The sequence below is a fragment of the Neodiprion fabricii genome, chromosome 6, assembly GCF_021155785.1.
Source record: "Neodiprion fabricii isolate iyNeoFabr1 chromosome 6, iyNeoFabr1.1, whole genome shotgun sequence".
Taxonomy (NCBI): Eukaryota; Metazoa; Arthropoda; class Insecta; order Hymenoptera; family Diprionidae; genus Neodiprion; species Neodiprion fabricii.
The window spans coordinates 20967306-20987560 of record NC_060244.1 but is presented as its reverse complement, the minus strand read 5'-3'; the positions used below and the strand labels follow the sequence as shown (position 1 = coordinate 20987560).

General features: G+C 42.0%; 2 protein-coding genes across 5 annotated transcripts in view; one reads left to right on the top strand and one right to left on the bottom strand.

The window, feature by feature from the left end:
* LOC124185698 (dynein regulatory complex subunit 5-like) overlaps positions 1-20255 on the bottom strand; it is a 57412-nt gene that overhangs the window by 10400 nt on the left and 26757 nt on the right. For 2 of the 4 annotated variants that reach the window (XM_046576715.1, XM_046576713.1), the window contains one exon: positions 1977-2084. The exons of 1 other annotated variant lie outside the window; for it this stretch is intronic. In XM_046576715.1, coding sequence (XP_046432671.1) covers positions 2018-2084 — 67 coding nt within the window. In that variant the 3' untranslated portion in view covers positions 1977-2017. Of the gene's footprint in view, positions 1-1976; positions 2085-20255 lie in introns of those variants that run through there. One more of the 4 variants, XM_046576717.1, reaches the window with a different exon arrangement.
* Positions 1-20255, top strand: part of LOC124185707 (Kv channel-interacting protein 4) — a 48396-nt gene that overhangs the window by 5513 nt on the left and 22628 nt on the right. The gene's annotated exons all lie outside the window — the stretch shown is intronic.

Below are 20255 nucleotides of genomic sequence, written 5' to 3'. Positions count from 1 at the left end.
ATAATTCGCTGTTGAATGTACAATTAATGACAAAGAATGATCCGTAGTTATGAATATTTTCGCAATTATAAAAGATTCGTAAGTTTCGTACTGACGAATATCCAGTACAGAAGACTCCTTGATCGAATCGATCGACAATCTCGGACAATCCATGCGATTTACCGTAATATACAGCAATGTTAATCTCGAATAAATAACTCCTCTCTAGCCGTTATACAAATAACGGTTGCAAATAAATAATGAATTCACGTTTCCCGCTCGTTCGCGATGATGGAAAAGTAATGTTAAATTCGGCGTAAGACCGCAGTGACGGGCATCCGTCGTACGGCATGGAAACTCTTTTCAACAAGTTAATAAATTGACCGAGAGCTCCTAATAAATTACCCGCTTGTCAAACGAACTTTACAAATCGGGGTCGCCTTCGCGGCCTGACGAAACCGCGCTCCTTGAGTCTAAAACTTTCGGCTTCGGTCACAAGTGCTAGAAAAAACAGAAACCCAAGTAAAAATTGGCATGGAGACGGTCTCTCCTTCTCGCTCTAACCTTCTCTCCTTCTTGCTCTACCTTGTCGACTTAAATGTACAAGTAGCGACTTCGGAACGTCCGTTGCTGACGGATAAGTTCGTATGATGGATTACTTCGTCTATCTTTCTCTAGCTCGTTATTAACTCGGCGAACTCCATCCTCTCCTTCTCTCTTTCTCTCTCCAGCACTCGTTTTTGCTCTCATTCACTCGTTCCTTCTGCATTCATCTCTGCGTAGAGAGAGAGAGAGAGAGAGAGAGCGAGAAAATGACGAAAAAACCCACTTCGAATTACCGAATCGACGGAGGCTTCGATCTTTCAGAGATTAAGTGGAGAAAAATGAAATAAAAAATGAAGTCTATCGGAAAAATTCAAAATCGTATATTCAGTCTTTGATGTGATCGATCGCAACGAGAATAGCTAATATCTGCAGCACGGCGATGTTGCTGGTAGAAACGAGGGAAGAGTACATAGTCGAGTCTATTCATAATGAATATTATAAATATCGTCGATATGTCGATATAAAAAGCACCTGCGCGTGGCCAGATTTCTTTTCAGTTGCGTATTTTTTCTTTCGTCATAAATTCATCGTTTAGTATGTAACGCATGTTACGTAATGTAGGATTGCATATTGCATTGGAGTAAAATATTTGGAAAAGATCTATAAATTCCGTCTAATAAAATAGAATACAAAAAGCTTTTGACCATAATTGGAGGGAATGATGGTAAAAATTGTACGAACGAACTCCAGCGAGGTACCTAAATCAATAAGAGGTATGTACAAGAGACTTGTGCCAAAAAGAGAGAAAAATAATTAAATTAAGGCAAGAGCGAAAAATAGATAAGCTTCTCGGACGGGATAAGGTCGAGAAAAACAACGACTGAGAACTTGGATGAAAGACAAACCGACACAAACAACGTAGACTCAAGTTTACGGTTAATCCTTTAAATTATGTAGGATCTCTTTCTTTCGGCGAAACGAGTTTCATACCCCCGGTGGTTTCAACAGAGAGAAAATAATAACTATACAAGGGAGATGTGGAGGGATTATGATTAAAACGAGAAAAGTAGCCACGTGCGCTTGAACAAACGAGCGGTTTGTTAAAAGGGAAAAAAGAAAACAAAACCATAAGTCGTAAGTATCGACACCGTTTTTCAGAGGTTCAAGTTCACCTCTGGTGAGTAGATGGTGAATTTTAACTCCTTTTCACGTAAGAATTTTCGCGAGTCCTGCAGATGCCACGCGACGAAAGCTCGAAGTGACGAGTAGAGAAAAAAGGGCAGAAAAATAAAAAGAAAAAAAAAAAATTTGGAGGAAAAGGGAAGAACAAAAAAATACGGCGGACCGTTTACGTTGTAATTCTTAATTTACGGCAAAGCTCAGGATGTGGTCTGCAAGGCAGAATGGCCAGGCTGTTATACAACGCGCACCTCACGTCTCCAGCGAACGCCGGGCGTCAAGCCGCTTATTATCTTTTAACTGAAGAATCCTCTCAGAGATCTTGAAGATTCAAAACGCTTTCACGGCGTGAAAAGCGGTTATGCGTCTGTAGCTGATACCTACGGAGGAAAAAGAACTCGTTTACATTGGTTTATATAGTTTTTACCCCGTACTCTAATTGTACTGGAAGAAAATAAGTTTCAGTGCTGGTGTAGAGACGGAAAAAAGATTTGTCATACGAGTTTGAATTTTCCAAGTCTAAATAACAGGCTTGGTAAATTGGGAAGTCCTCTTTGCATACAATTTGCAAAATCCTTGTTATTACAGTCAGAGTTTTTGTTCTGACAGCTAATATTCTCCCTATATCCGTATTAATTTAATACGAAAATTTGCTGGTCCGTCAAATTATTTTTTGCACAGTATTAGGATCGTTTGCAATGTACGGTATAGATGCTCGAATTTCGTTCCTCCAATGGGCTGAAGTATCTCGAAAGAAGTGAAAATAAAGGAAGCAAAAATCTTGGGCTCAAATCTCAATCCTAAGTACAGCTGCCACGAAGCCGTTAAATTTTTTCATTCGCAGAATAAACGGGATTTTATGGTACATCGTGATTAATTTTATGTTTTTTCGTATCTCTAAAATCTTCATTGAACATCTTGGACTACACGTGTAGGTTAAAATTTTACCAAGTTTCAGCTTTTTCCACCCCTTTATCCGCGACTTTTCACTACAGTGAAACTCCCTTCGGTGAAAATTGTCGGTTGTTAGTTGAAGATAAACAGACGCGCGGCGTGTTCGGCTGGCCTGCGATGTACTTTTGTGGAAATTTCCACAAAACCGCGATTAAAGTCATACCCACAGCGTTCCGACATCCGACCAACAGCCTCCTCTTAGAATTCCTCGAAGTTCGTGTAGCTGCCCTCTGATCCGAGCCGCGAGTAGCTCCGTGTGTTCTAAATTACACAAGATCTTTTCCATGTGAGTTCCAACAAACGAACGATAATTGTTATACTCGCTTTTCGACTGTGCACAGGAGTCGAAAATTTACCAACGAAATTAAACTCGCCACTACACGCGGTGCGGCTTTTCCGTGTCGTGAAAAAGACTCGCCAGTCTCGTAACCAGACGTATGAATATTCAGACGAACCACGCGATTTCCATGTTGGATATAAATTAGCCGAAGGCACAGGCATACTCGATGCAGCTTGCAGATACGAGGAAAAACTCGCGTGTCCGTGAAATTCCGAGATCAACATTGAAAAACTCTCTCAATACGAGAAAAAATAAAGAACAAAAAAAAAAAATACCGGCCCACTCTTAGCGAATCGCAAAACAATATCAGCTATCACGACTCAACGTGTTGTATTCCCCAGGGATATTACAGGGCTGAGTGAACATTGGAACATAACAGACAGTGCCAAACCGGCCGTAAGAATTTCGGCAGTAAAACCCTGATGGGCAGTTTTTGGTTCAATTTTCCGCCGTTTGGATAGCCGGATTTGTATTTATCTTTTGCCCTGTATACTTAATGTGTTGTATACGTAGGCTTGGAAATAATGCAGCGTATTATACCGTCGAGAGAAAATACGAATTCCAAGAGCAATGGCTGCTGAATTCCATCCCTGCACATTCGTGCATTCGAAATGTGAATTTCAGACGATGGAATCTACCCCCATTATTTCTATCATCGTTCAGAGATCACCTCGGTGGCAGAAGCGTCATTTTTACTCAGAATTTATGACCCAGTTCATAAATCTCGTTCGCTGGAAGCTTCCGCCTTATGGAAAGCGAGTGTCGTATCAGGCCGGATGGTGAGATTGAAAAGCGGGGAAAAATACAACGCTGCAAACGTTGATGTGGAACACGGTTGATCATCCGCGTCGCTCTGTCTCTCTGATTCGCGGTGTAGGTACCTACGTTCAAGGTGCAGCGGATTAATTTACTCGTAGCTGGTAGATATAGGAAAGAGAGAGAGAGAGAGAGAGAGAGAAAGAGGGAGAGGGAGAGAGGAAAAACCTAGACTGGTGGCGAATAAAAAAATTAAATAAATTTTAGAGAGGCATCTCGCACCGACTGCAGAGTACTTCCTTTGAAATTTTATACACACTGCAGCTACTAATTACGGACTAATTACCCGTTTAAACTTTCGAATACCAACGGTTATGAAGAATTTTTTATTTTTTTTTATACGATTTACCGGAGCAACGTCTATCAGTCTGTTTCAGATCCTAGCAATACACGTTATCCTTATATTTTATTTTTTCGCTGCAACAATTAAGTGTAAACGTTAGTTTCTACCGAAATAAAAATCCTCCCGAAGTATAGGATCTTCAGCTCAAGTTTTTCAAACTTTCAAATTTAATTCGATAATTTTTATTCGTAGTCAGATCTTACTTTTCTTTATTGCTGTCCAAGTACGCTCGATAGTTTTTCGGTGAAAAAATGGATAGATATTTTAATGACAGATTTTTTCAAGCCATTTTGCCACGTTTTCGTTACAAAGATTTCATTTTCGTAGATGGCTTTTCACTTTTGACTCTTATAAACTTGTTAAACCTGTTATGTTTCCATTTACAGTTTTAGCTTATCTTATCTTGACTCTTCGGTGTGAATTCGACTACTTTTCTCATTTTTATTTACGCATTAGACGCGTTACTTGAACCGTTCCAGCACGGCGCGAGTCAAAGAGATATCAGGCGAAAGCCGGCCTCGCGGTATTGAAAAATTGCGAATTTTCCTCCGCGTCAATATCTCTCTTCGCCCTTACGCAGGGGGAACTTCCCTCAGCGAACAAACCCATCTACCCCACAGGATGACAAGTCCTCTTTGCACTCACTCTGGTTACATATTTAGAGCGAGCGCTTGTCGATGGGTGCAGAGTGCGGCGGATACGAGAGAATGAGCAGGCATCCCATCGATGTAAAACGGAGTGGATTGCGCGGGAGGGTTGCAAGAGTATTTTTTTTATTTTCTTTTTTTTTTTGTTAAAAATTTATGATGCGCCGGTGAAATGGATGCACGGCGGAAGCGTTCTTCCCCTCAACTTTTCAACATTCCTGTACCCATCGGTGGGCTGTAAATGTTCCCGAACGTCTGTAGTCGTGACTGTTTTACAATTGTTTAGCAGTCGAATGGCTTGATTGATTCCGGAATATTACGGGCGATAGTCTCGACTACCAGGGCGACAATATGCCGTAGCCTGCTCAATAACTTACGCGATTTCACGGCGGCGTCGATAATGGCTGAAAGCGATCGGGCGTTCGGGGAGAGAAATTGCGGCACGGTCTTATAGGTGTCTGGGTTATACCTCTATAACGCGGATGAGTTACGACAACGCTACGTCTTCCCGAATGCAGTGTCGCCGAGGACATGTTTTCGAGCCCTTGGATGGGAAACGTTCCTGATCGATAAGGCAAACACAGAGGCCGAACGCTATTGTCGCGGTAATATTGTAAGTTTGAAAAATTTCGGGGGAGGAAAGGAGGAAACGTCGGGAAATAACACGAGCACAATTAATCGGATCGGAATCATTGGGATCGGATTCATCTTGCGTGCAGGTTCTGATATTCTGATGGAAGGGCAAAGTTGTTCGACTATCGTCATCGATCTCGTCGAACCCATAGTTAGTCAATGTCTAGAGCCGAGAGTCTCGAGGATTGAGGGCAGATAGAAAAACCAAGAAGTAATGAAAAAGCAGGAGCAGCAAAAACAAGAGTAAGATGTATAATAAGAAAAAAAAAAAAACACGGATTGCCGAAATGACCGCGAGATGTACGAATGTGGGAAAAATACCGGGGGGTGTTCAGTGCTGATTGAAATAAGTGCAGGACTGAACGATCCCATTTCAGAAGTATATAAAGAATGAACCCTTTCTCTGCAATCACTGAGACTAAATTTAACGCTTTGCCGGAGAATCCAGTTCAAGGTAGGGCAACGAGACTGAGGTTTTTGGCATTTTAATGCCGTCGACAAACCGAGGTCGCTGAAAGACTACTATTATCCGGCCATTAGTGACCCAACCTTAAAAGCCGGGACTGTAAGAATAATGTCTCGCTTTGTGTACCCTTACTTCGAAAACCAGAAGCGACGCTGTTACGAGTCTTAAGTGCGGATCAGGACATACCAAAGATCGTCGAACTTCCGGTCAGGAATGAATGGTGAGAGAAAACCTGGCGTTCATTCGATCCTTTGACGGTGACGTAAGAAACAGGACATGAGAAAGATCGTTTCATGTGATGACTCGACTTGCACTCGAATGTTTTTCGGCACACAGTATTTGTGGGAATTCTGTGACTGTAGGGCTGACCGATCCGATGAAATATGAACGATGAGGTTATTCCTGTACTGCGTGCGAGATGGAACCCTTTACTATTAATGGCTGCTCGGCAGCACGCGGCATTTTTCTTTTATTACCAATATAATTTGTGTTTATAGTCATTTTGATTACTATAATACGCACATATACGCCCCTCCGTCATTTATTGATTTATTTATTTATTTATTTATTTCATATTGGATTCCGCTCTCTCCCATAAATTTCAATCAACATATAATATACCATGAAATTTCCTTACGCTCTCGCCATTCGAAATCTGAGCTTATTTTTAAATCGAAACAGAGGCAGGATAAGATAAAACGCTTTGTCAAACGTTCGTCCCTTCGAGTCGTGAAATATTAATCTCTCCTTTTAATTAACAGCTTGCCTTGGCTTGGCCGTCTTACAGTCGACGCCCCGTTATCAACGTGTACAATTTCGGCAGTTATCACCTGCCGGGCGAGTGTTATTCGCACTTCGTGCCAATTACGCATTCAATGAGGTAAAGTGAAAAGAGTAAAGACGTGCAATAACCGGGAAGCCAATGTCTTCGCCTACTTCATTTATTTCCTATCAATGCTCGTCGCACTTTCAGCGTGCCGGAATCACTTCGAATCAATTTTATCATTGCATCACGGCGCGGCGGCGATTTCATCCAACTCGTTAACGATTGATATCGACAAGCTGCAGTGGTTACACGTATGTACACGTATGTACAGAGATTGCACGAAATCTCCTTCAACAACTTTTTGGCACGGTCTCAATGCCGCACGGACCATTACAAGGCGCATTCAATACGCCAGACAACAAACGCCATTGTTGAATAGTAGGTACGTAGTTGCAGGGTGCAGTGTGCATGCAGGCATGCATGCGTCCGTGCACCTTCCGTGCAACGCTGTGATGTATGATAACCACCTGAATAAAATAGTATGCAAGCACACAAAGTCGCCGTCGGGCAGCTCGGCAAAGCGAAAGAAGAAACGGAATAAAAATCTCGCGACCCTTGCTATTCCAGCATCGGACACGACGCGGGAATTGAAACTTTGCCTTTAAGGGAATGAGTCTTTCATCGAAACGAGTCGCATGTCGATTTGACTACGAGCCAAATATACACATGCATCGGAAACAAAGCAATATAGATACATCCATTCGATAAAGTAACGATATTAAAAAAATAAAATAATAAAGACACTGAAAATCGGCCATGGTTATCAGTAATTTACGTGCAGGTCGAATGAATCGCCGTTCGTCCGTTTTAACTCTAAATGAATTATTTTTTACCGTTTTACTTGTTTATACGCATCAAAGATTAGTAATAATTCGCCAAGGAAATCTTGTTAATATAATTTCAGAGTGTACAAGTAGAAAGATAATGCTTTGGGTAAAGTTTCGTGCTGAAATCTTTGGACCAACTTAGATAACAAGAACGAAGACAACCTAAGCAGCGGCTTACGTATGCGAATTGTTGAAATTTGCAGGGACAATTCTATTCAATACTCGGTTTTCATTACTTGTAACTCGCGATTTCCATCACGTTAATAGACCATTGCCTCGCTTTTAACAATATTAGGAATAAAAAAAGAACACTCTGAGTATGAAAATTGGCGAACATTGCGCCAATTCAAATATAATATATATGGATCGAATATAAGGATCCCTAAAAAAAGTTACAAGCTTATGATGAAGATTGTAGGGATGTATAGATACCGAAGTTCGCGCCAACTCACTTTCTGCAACCAACCATAAACTCCATGAAAGATTGGCCCAGATCTTGATAGTACGAGTGAAAATTCAACCTTCTTTATTGAAGTAACAAAAAAAAAAAAAAATGGTAAGATACTGCATCTGTATTTTTAAATTGTAAAATCTGCAACTGCGAAGAGATGGAGGAACAAGGAGAGAGAGAGAGAGAGAGAGTGTGTGTGTCGGGAAAATGATGATCTATTTTTAGCAATACCTGGATACACACTCTCCATGCACTACCGAACAACTCTGCTGCGTTCGCTCGGCGTATTTGTATCACTGCGATCAGTTGTACTCCGTGCTTTTAAAGCTTTCATCAGTCCCACAGTTTTTGGCTTACATACATCTCTGTCCCCCGAAATATGTTTGCGCAACGATAACGCTTCGTATTTCCGTATTTATTCTCTGAAATCACGTGGTGCGTGTAACATTGCAGATATTTTTGTAATTGCTTCGTTTGGTTTAACAGTAAGTATGTAGTATACACTCTTTATTCAATAAAATATTTATCCAATTGCGTAAGAACCATTCAATCACCGCGCGGTTATAATTTTAGGAATTCGATTGATACGCGTGATCTTGGACGATTAAAAGGGACTTGTCCAATTTTGAATCAGTTTTCAGACCTTCGGCTTTCATTTTTGCAATACAACGTGGCGTACGAATGAATCGTTGTTCCTTGAAAATCTTGACAAGGCTGAAACTCCTCTGCGAGTCACAAATTTCGTATTGATCGCGCATTGACAGCAAACATGTAAAGGTACCAATGCTCATTCGGAAAAATGCGATTGAACTTTATTACCGTTTATTCGGTGTAATATTAACAGTAAACGTGCCGCGTCAGGTTCCTTCGGAGATAATCTGCAACCGGACGAATCGCGGAGGATAATATTTCCGGGCTATCTGTACAGCGGTTCGCCCGCGCCGTTAATATTTACGAGCGGCCCTTTCCGCCATCAATGTTTATACCCGTGCCACGCACATTTCCTATTCTAGGCTTGTACGGTAATAAGCAGGGCTGATAGCGGCCAAGTGTTGTTTATAGAACAAGAAGATTCGAAGCGTATTTCCTCGGTCGGATATAAAATGAATTGAAAATTAACAACAACATACATTTTTGGCAGTTAAAAAGAAAGCTTTTGTCGTCGAAACTGGTTCCTACGAAGCGCGGACGCAACGCCAAATCAGCAAACTGAAGACAAGCGAAATTAGCGGGAATTATTTCCACGACTAATCGAGCGACGTGCAAATTTTCTGAGACACTGAAATAGATCCCGACGACATCGTAGTTTCGGTTAGTAACCCCGAACCGAATCGTGTTGTACATTATAACCCAAGCTATGCGTTCATCGCGTTACAACTTCCATCGCAACGGAAAATTGTGTCCAGCTCTTGGAATCCTCGCGAAAGTTTCGCTCTTTAAGAAACCAAGGAACGAATGCCGAACGACGTTGAAGAAATGCTTGTTTTATAGATATATAAAACGAAAGCCGTATAGGGTTGGGATTGATCATCGATCGTCAGTGGAATCGGGTATTTGGTACTCTGGAGCTACCGCTTGTTTGGAACCAACACGGATTCCGAACCTTCTACAGAGCTGCGGTAACACATCTGGGATAAATGTTGTTCCTGAAATGAGCAATTCGATCAATTATTCCTGAGGACTAAGTAGGGACTGCTGGCAAGGGATGGCCATACCAGTCATTACACCATGGTATGCCAGTCAGTGTGTTAGGATGTTTCGTTTGGAAGTGAGACTACGTCGTGTCGCCCCTGCCTGAAAAACTTGTTGCGAATAGCAAATAGGAGTGAAGCAAAAATTATCCTGGTTGAAGGATATTTCTTTATTCAAATCCTTAAGTATCCTTCTAGGAGGGCCAAGTTTTACCACTTAAATTACGCTAGGGTGATGTTTCTTTAATTTTTTTTTACTGTTAATATTCACCGGTCAGATTTATTAATGACGCGGACGAAGTCGATGGTTTAGTAATCGAAAACGTTTGAAGATAAATTTTTACGTGAAATGACATAACTTTTAAGCCGTTTAAGTTACACTAACTTGTCTCTAGAGATATTTTTACGGATAATTGAATTGACTTGAAATTTTTTGCATCGTTTTCTGTTTTAAAGTCGACGGATTAGCTAACGATAATGTTTGAAGTTAAAGTTTTACAAAAAATTGACTTTCGAGTCGAGGTTTATAAGTTTTAAACCATTTCAGCAATAACGGATTGCAGGATTCCGTTCAAAGAATTCTTTTGCCCAGAATTTGACTCTCTAGAATATGCTTCCAGGATCAAGTCTGTGTCATTTAATACAGCTAAGTGGCAAAAATTGGAAAAAAAGAGATTAATCTTCTAAAATTGGATTTGAGAAACATTTTTTGTTCTTGCTACTTACAAGTTTTTCAGATGAAAGTATAAAAAAAGAAAGGTTACTTCCAAACGAAACACAGTCTAGTATGCGTGCAGACCGACGTGAGTCTGTCTGGAATTGCGCCGCGGTTTTTTCAGTACTTGAATGAAGCAGAAAAAAAGGAAAGGTGTTTAAAAGTGAGGTGGAGAAGTAATTAAACCTCGTAAACTTTAGCGAAAGTGTGTTTGTGTTGCGTTTCCTTCGTAAAGCTTAGCGCAGGTTGAGCGATCGATTTGCGTGGAATTAAAAAAGTTTCTCTTTCGAAAATGAAATCATAGCTCAACGGTCTCTAAACTCGTGCCATACGACCGTAATATTTACGAGGGATCGGCGGTATTCAGACGTGGAGAAAGGACAGCTAAGGCGAAGAATTAAAACCGAGAAACAATGGTAAATCGTAACCACCGTCTCGGCGAATAGGAACGAAAAACGAGCAAGAGTTTAGAAACGGCGAGAATAGACGGCAACAAAGGCTCGCCTCGCTCTCTGCAGCCATGGCGGCAAAGTTAACGCTTAAATGTAGGTATCCAGGGATGATAGAGGGTCCGGAGAGGATCAAGCTGCCTGCGCTCTTGATCCCTTGAAATAAAGCATTTTGCATTAGCGCGGCGTTTTTACTTTCACGACAAAGTAAAAAGTTTCATCGGTTTACAAAAATGGTTTAAAAAATAATATTGCATGAAATTCAATGAAATATTTCAATTCTAGGAATCAGGCGTATAAAAAGAAAATAAAAAAATTCGGTAACGTTTGTCAAATATTGCCGTAAAATACGTCGGAAGAAGTGTTTTTTTCGATTCAAAGAGACGTAAATTTACTTTATCTTACAAATTGTCTTTGTGCTTACTTTTTTGTTGAACCGAATAATGAGATTTCTTTGAATCAGGAAAACTTTTCAATTTCGCCACATTTGATCTAGTTGGCTAAACCTTTCTCCGCGTGTTTTCAGCCTAATTAGCTTGAATCTTAGAAAATCATTACAGCGGGGTGAAACGTTTGCAAATCTTTGAAAAACAATTGCAATTTCCCTCAAGCTATTCGACATCTCTGCAGCAAGAATGTTAAACTCGAGATGAAACAGAAATCAACGTGTGGTCCTCGGCTCGTAATTCTGTACCCTCTCAATTTTCCCGGTGAAGATGTGTTTGAAATTCGTCACGTTTTTCAGATATTGTAGAGTGTCTGCACGCACGTGACGTAAAGAACGAAGGGTAAGAAGAAATTCCTCGCAAGGATAGGTGGTGGTACAAAAACGTGCGAAGAGCAGAGGAGAGGAGAATAACCGTGAAAGAAAAATACGCTCCCTTCGGTGGAACGGAGACAAAGTAGTTGGGTAATTAAAAAAAGCGCGGGTGGTGAGGGGGGCGAAAAGCACACGCAGGGTTCTCGCCGAGGAGACGGGACAGCGTAGAAATTAAAGGATCTCGCCGAGGGCGCGACGCGGAACTTGAAATGAGAGATATCCCGTTCAAGGAAACGTACGGACGACTTTTCCAGACCTGCACGGTGAGTTCTTCTCTTCCACGGCAAGCCTCCTACGAGGGCTCTTGACCAGAGACTTTGCGATGAGCGCCGTCTTTCGACGCCCTGGGTTCGTTTGCCTGCATTTTCACCTTACTCTGCACTCGAGTACGTATTCTACATGCATAGGTACACGTGTTGGTGGGTACATACGGGTTATCACGTGCTAACGAGCCCAGAGAGAGAGAGAGAGAGAGAGAGAGGGAGAGAGACAATTAAAGAGTAGACGGGGACGGCATTGATTTTTTTGAATGATATTTTCTCCTTTTCATTCGCTTATTCGTATATTGCAGTTTTTCATCTCTTCTGCACGTGTCGTAAGATTTCGCGTGTCTAATGGTATAAAGATGTAAGCGCCAAAAGGCGTGTAAATATATTTTTCGCGGCATTCCATACGAGAAGCACTCAATACTCATATCTGCACTAAAATTAGCCGGAAAAATAAATAAAGGTAGAAGGCCTTATGTTTGCTGGATACGCCCATTCAGTACCGGAACATATTTTTATTTATCACATTTGTAAATGGTATAAGGTTATTTTTTCCGTAAACGATGCAAAAACCTTCGAAACATTAGAATTTTTAGCGATTTCGGGAAGAATGTTTCAAGTTTTTTTATTCTCTCAAAAAATCGTATCGAACGTAACGGTTTAAGGTGGCATCCGCCAATATTTTTTTTCTTGTAAACGCTTTGAAAACCTTTGAAATGTAAAGATTCGTAGATCTCGGAAAGAGTGTTTGAAATTACTTGTTTTCTAAAAAAATAATATCAAACGTACCATGTGTGTCAAGATAGCATGCGGGCACATGCGACCTTACACCATTAGGGAACGTGACTATTTTTCATGGAGTTCGTGATGAAAGGGCGTGACCGTCGGTACTTACGATCTTTTACCGTTGATTGATCCATTTTTCAATTTCAACGTTTTGGAATATATCCTCATGTTTTTCGCGTGAATACAAAGGTGGAAAAAAATACGGCTCTTTGCCTTTACGCGTGGTAAAAGATCGTATAATGGGGTACATATCATTATACCATTAGACACGCGATATTATAACTCTCGTAAATTCCGTCGTTTCTAATTCCGTTAATTTAAACCCGTTAATTAATTGCGTACTTGGGTGTGTGGATCGAGTTGATTTCTTTTCAACGATAAATTCACTCTCCCATCTTCCAATCGACGATATCAATTATTCGATAAATACCTGCAGAAAAACGACGAAAGCTGGCTTGCTAATATGATTTTTACTTCTCATTTTCTGAGTAAATTCAGGATGAGAAAATATTACACGAATTGATTCGAAGGCTTCGCGAGCAGCTGATACAATAAGAGCGGGATTAAGATTGAAAAATTAGCCTCTTTCGGCATGATAATTTCTCTGTGGAGCGTTTCATCGGGCTTTCCGCGGCGGATATTAATAACGTGCCACGGCCTCTGCAAATCAGAGAACTCGACCACCTGTTTATATCCAGGGCTCCGGTTCGTCTGCCACTGTTGCTATACAATTTGACCTCACCGCGTGATAATTTTCTCCGGGAATAATTATCGATCAAAATTACCGTTGTTCTTTGCAAATTCGTTTACCTGTGGAAAAATTCGAACTCGAAGCAGGGCTGGAGAGGAGGGAATGTTTAAGTAAAAAAAGTGATGGATATTAGCGTCTCTCCCGATCTGTTTCCCCTTTTAATTTATTAATAACAAGATTTCGGGTTAGCTTTGCAATCGAGGTCGTAACAATTTCAGGTACAAATTCGAGAGGATTCCGCCTCTATCGATCAAAACTGCAGACCTTCTCATTGAAAACTTTCCTCGATGTGATTAATTGTTTAATCAGAGTTTTTCGATAAGCCGAGAAAACTTTCGCAAAACTTTGAACAAATAGGAGACACCGTGGAGACCGTGACCACTGAGAAAATCCGTCAAAAATAATCCTCCAAAAGTTAATCAAACTTAACCGCAAAAGCGACCGACTCGATGACTTAGCTGGATTTAACTGTGTGCGCGAATGAAACTTTGTCGTCTTTATTTTTCAAAAGTCGTCCACATGCTCCTTTGAATTAACGACGATGATATAACGATATCGCAGAAACGAAACTGGAATTAATAACTTGGCAATTGTTTCCTCGTTGCTAAATAAAGAAAAGAAAGTAAATATCCGGACATTTAGATCAATGTCAAGATATACGATCGATTCGGGTTTATTTCCGCGGTTTCGATTCAAAGATAAAGAAGAAAACGGCACAGATGCCGAGAGGCCGGCTCTTGAGTAAGAACAATAAATAATACCAGATAAACGGTGGATAATTAATGAAAATTTCCGAGAACCAGATGCAGGGAGGGAGTAACGCGGCGTGCTGTGAATTCGTGGGTCGTGAGGGACGGAGTAGGAGGTGAAAAATATGAAGAACAATACCAATTACTCGGCGCACGACGAATGATGATACCCGTTTATAACGCTCCTCATTCCCTATAATAAATCACGCCCCGCGAGTCCAAACAAACTAATCTGTAGGTATACGTACCCACACTCGACAATTTGAGAAGAGGATTTGTAATAAGACCGGTCAATATGATTAAACCCTGCTGGTTTTTCGTCCGATTCTAATGTTTTTTGGGTTTATTTTTATCACCGTAGAGATCTCCGGTGATCGCATAAAATAAATTTTTTACAAACGATATTTGTTGGATGTTTTTCAAACAGTTTGTAAAAATCTAGCTAACGAGCAAAATGAGTCCAGAAACATTAGAATCGAATAAACAAACACGAGGGTTTAATCATTCCGAACGTTCTCGCCGTAAAACCTTTTCTCAAATTGTATTTTATCTTAGCTTCAAGGCATTTGAAACTGCTTGGATTTGTTTCCGTTACACGTGAGAAATGTTATTTCATTCCTGTCCACTATTGTTGGCTCAAATAAGATTACTGGAAATATTCAAACCGGTCTTACTCTTCTCCTAACTTTTTATTCAGATAATTAGGTCGATTCATTCTTAATAAACAGTGTATCTTGAATGGTAAACAAAAAAAGAAAAAAATATATATATAAACCAAAGTCGATCCGGTTAGGTATACAGGTATAATTTCGACACTAGCATTATACGGATACGGTAATCAAGACCAAATTTATAATTCGTGGCGTATAAAATTGCCCTTGGAATTGTCTGACGAGAGTAAAGCGTGCTATTTAGATTCGCCCCATTATGCGACTCGGTGCAACGCCATTCGGTTTATTTTCGACCAGCCCACGCCGTGGAAAATAGCGTAACGGGACGTCATAAGCGCCTGAATAGAAGCGCGTTGTGTCTAATTATACGTAATAAGTGCAGCGCGCATCGTGTTCGATATCCGTGCGATACATTGTTGGTAAATTCGTGTGCAAATAATTATTCTATAGCTGCAAGTTTCTCAGGGAGTCGGAATTAACTGGAAACTGCGCACATTGCACGGCGATATTACAACGCGATCGGTGCGCAAACAAGCGAGATTGCGAGCCGGAATGCAAACACCTGCTACAAAATTCACGTACGATTAGCAGAATTTAATATGACTTATCTCCCGTGCACACATACACCTAGCTCGTGTAACCTGCCTATCCCAGTTCAAACACTCGGTGGAATTTAATCCCCGGAATGTCGACGATCACTGCTAAAAAGCTCTCGAGGTTTCCGGTGACGCAGTTTTCTCTTATTGAAAAAAAAACGAGAGAAGAAGAGCAAAAAGAAAAAAAAAAAAAAAAAAACAAATTTGTCACCTAATTACAAAATACTTTATTCACTTCGTGCGAGAACAGTCGACAAATAATTGTTTTCAACGTTGCAAATTTGCTGTACGTATGTACAATGTAGCTGATTTCTACGAACTCGCATTAATTTGAAACTCGTAATTACGGGACGGCAATTAATCGCGGACAGCTCGACTATGCGCGTATCTGACTCGTCCTCGAATTTCGAGTTAATTTGATTCGATATCGTCCCGGATATCCGAAGTGGATGGATTCGCCGAGTTGCCGCTGGCAACTGCGAGTCGCCCAACTCTGCAGATAAGCAGAAGCCTATAAAATTTTCATGTGTATGCGCAACACGTACAGTGCCGAATATACGAGAGTGAGAGAGAAAGAGAGATAGAGAGAGAGAGAGAGAGAGACAGATAAGAAGAAATAATATCTGCAGCCCCATTATTTTCCGGATGGAGATATTGCGGGTACGCGTGAACAAAGGCGGTTCAAGGGGATGATCAAACTTCCAACTACTTTGCCAGGGGTGGTGGGGGTGCTGCTGCTTCTGTAGCTACACGCGAAGTAATCTAACTTGTTACCCCCTCCTCCAGGCCCCGGCATCCGACTTATAAAATGAATTTTATCCGACGAAAGTTTTGATCGTCGCAGTGTAGATAATGCAGCGATAAGAAGTCCTTCGTCAAAGAGGGTTTTGAACAATTGAATGGAACAAAGAGAGCACGATCGTTTTCAATTAAGCGAAACGTTTACGCTAATTCATGATGAAATCTGACCGCGGTGTGTAAGTAAGAGAGGAACGATTCCGGGGCAAAAGTAAAGTGAGATAACAGGAATCGCAGACGTTATACCTAAATTATGCGAGAAAATTTCTTCGTACACCGAAACGGTCTCATCACTTACCTATCACGCGTGTTACGGTGCAACGCATTTAATGGATCGAAAAACTCAGCGGTCGCGAAAGTTTGGCAGAACCATCCTTCAAAGAGACGTTCCCCCGAGTCACGGGCCCGTTCGGATGTGGAAAGACGACCCTTGAGCTCTGCGATTTTGAAATTTGAATTTAATATTATCCTAAAATTTCAGCTAAGCCGCCCATTCATTCCGAACGCGAGTGTCTCAGTTTTGAAACCGAATCGTGTAATCCCAGAGGGCGCGGTAGGAAGACGTCTAGTACCTGGTACTCTATGCGAACACGATCATCTCGGAATGACGACGAGTCCTCTTCGCGCACAGAGTGGGCCTCGTCTCTGCGATAAAGCTCCTCGTAATGTACAGCTATATGTGTTTCTGCACGCGGGGGAGAAATTCGCGCAAAAGAGCCACTAGAGCGACTCGGAGCGAGGCTCAATCTAATCGGGAAACCAACGTCTGAATCATTCGAGCGTGTCATTTTAGAGCTCTGACTACCACGCGTTTGTTCTATGGGAGGTTTGAGGATTTCTTTGCCGCCAGAATCAACTCGCGTTTGAAGTTCTCTCCTGCAGCTTTGAAATTCCGAATTTGTCTCGTTGCCAAGAGAACTTGAAATTTCCTGAATGCGAACCTAACGTCAACTTTTCATCGATTCTTGTAGCGTGAATTACGCAGAGTTTTCATCCGCTGAACTTGACAATTTTGAAAATTCCTCCAAGGTTCGATGTTTAGAAATTAACCGCGAAAAGCTGCGAAGATGTTTTCAGCTCCGTTCGGGAAGGTAGAAAAAAAACGCATTCATCCCAATTCGGGAAAGGTTACAAATCACATTCTAAACCACGGTACATTTCGGTCGCTTCCAAATCTACGGAGACGTTTCGAAGACCTAGCCGGCTCATTCCAATATATTTCACGGCACGATCGTCTTGCTCCTTCGTTTCGAGATGCCAGTTACTGCGCGGTACGGTCCTTATAATACAATTCGACGTCTACGACCTTTTCCCGCACCTGCCGATGAGGTCGAGGTTTCCTCAATTTCCCAACCAAGGGCCGAGTGGCAAATGGCCCAATCAGGACCACGGCAGTGTCTTCACAGCGTTTGCGAAAGGTGAAAATCCCAACGAGAGAATCAAATTTCACGGTTTGACCCAGTCTCCGGAACCAGGTCGCGAGGTATCACTTCAGGTCTGGTTTAAGGTACCCTGAGGTGCCCTTTATCTCCAAACGAGGGACAAATCAAAGCGTAGTGTGAAATTGCTGGTTGGAAATATAACGCACGCTCGGAAGCAGCTCGAGGAAATTATCTTTCCGTGGGAAAATTTTGGTCCGTAGGTAACCTGGCAAAACGAGGGTTGTCTGGGAGGCCGGATGTCTACGTGCACACTGAGTTAATGGGCACCTCGAGCGTAACGTGCCAAAACGCTTATCCCGACCCGTAACCAGTTTACGTCAACGTTTTGCCCTTCGCCGTCATCACCAGGGCCACCCCATTGTTTTATAAATTGAGCGTCCCTGCCTTGCGATGCACGCTCCTTAAAACCGTTCAACTCTTTCTCTTCTCTAAGCTGTTACATCGGATCTTTGGCCTCCGTCGCGATCCTTTGTGAGAATCTCCTTTTGCCCCGCGTCTTGACTAAACGTTTCTTCGCCTCTGTTCTGGCTGAAACGAGGAACGGGTATAGAAACTAGGCCGCTTGTTGGAGGAACAATAGGGGCGTAATTGCTGCGTGCATGTTTGCGTCCAGCGTAGAAAGTGCCATTTTGCCAAACAGTTCGCCATTTTGTGCGACTCTTTTTCCGCATACCTGCAATTGCGCGTTTACCAAGTTCGCACTTCTCGTTCGTAACCAGGATGCGAGTAAATGCCAGTTGTAAAAAACCTGACGTTTCTTTTGAACGTCTTAAGCGCGGTGTGAAATGTTGATGGATGAACGGAATGTCGGTGAAAGTAATCGATCCAACGTGAAGATTTTACCATTTCGGATCACGTGCCTTCAAAACACGCGAGCAAATCATGTCGAAGGAATAGTAGTCGGATAGGTTGTACGAATAGCTTCTTCGGAAAGAGGAGATTAAACTTTCTCGGACAAAGTATTTGCCCGCAGCAAGTAATCCGTCGGGGATTCACTTATAGATTGAAAATGAATTGGACTTTGTACCCGAGTATAATATGTATAATTCGCATATACCGAGCGTTTTCTGTGAAAGTTCCCGCCTCGAAGACAAGAGATAAACAACCGATGCGACATTTGAGGGTTGTTTTACCGATTCGGAAAAGATGTTATCCGATTGGCACGGTCTGAGTCCACCGTAAAGACAAGCATTTTCAAAAATTCCAGCACAGACGTAAAATCTATATCGTAGGCTTTGGCTGCCTACTTTTACAGAAAACACCCGGTGTAATAACGAATCTCGGCGAGGTAGTTGGGAATTCTACAAATTTCACAAAGCATTCCTCTTTGGGATACCAAAAATTTTTACCCCTCCTCCTCTGATTAAACCGATGCCAACATATTTCACCAGGCTTCGAACATAACCCGCTTATGTGACCGAAAAAAAAACGAACGCTTGTAAAATCTCCGGACGCTGGAATTCCGGCTATGGGGAAAACGAGACCCACGCATCCTCGTTGCGGGCGGTTTATTGGAATTCTCAAACTATGGCCGAGACCCCCAAAAGCATCGGAGGTTTTTCTGCCCACTTCTGTGAACCGGCCAATAAGTGATAAACGCGCCATATGCACAAAGGCATAATATATGTTATTTGCAGGATAATCGCCATGCCTCGAGGCATCCTTTATACGCTGAACATCGATGCTGGAAAAATTCTTGGCTCGCTTCATCCCCGTTTGATTACCGATGAACGGGATACAAGTATTACAGTGGCTTTCGGGGAACCCGCGAAGCTACCAAGAATGGCGCCGAAAATTCCGGAGGGAAATTCTTGGTCGGAAAATGTGAAATTTGAATATTCTAATCCTCCGTGGAACCGCGCTTGGATGAAGTGAATTTCAATCTACGGCCGCGGGTCAAAGGTTAGTCGCGGTTACTGGTTACAGGCACTGGTAGTTACGTGTACTTTCATTTTTTCCGTCTGTGATCTGGTTAGAAAATCAAAGAGTGTGAGACTTTGATCTTTTTGCGAAATTCGTGGCAGACCGCAGTTTACTCCGTGAATATTTATTTTTCGTTACGTCTCCATTTACCTACGGCGACTTACCCTAATCGTGGCTTTATACCATTCTCGTGACTGATTCTCGATAACTCTGATAAGAACTCGGTGTTCATAATAACACGGTTCTGCTCGCCCAACAAGGTCGATGCCACGCCCAGGTAATTTAGGGTAACCCGTCATACCGTTTCGTCTTATTTCGAGGAAAAGCCTCTCTGGCTCTCGACGCCTCTTCGAGGAAAGCGCCGAGTGCAAACATTTTCATCCTCTTTAGACGAGGAGCCCTTTTATAGCCGTGTATAACACGCATCTATAGATAGGATACGTTTCGCACCGCAACGAAGACGTACGCTTGGTCCTACTTTTTATGCACATCGATTCTTAACGCGCATCGTTTCGATCTGCGCGCAAGAAGAAAAACGCGTAAGCTCCGAAGTGGATGGATTCGTTTGATGCTTTCGCGGTCCGATTTCGC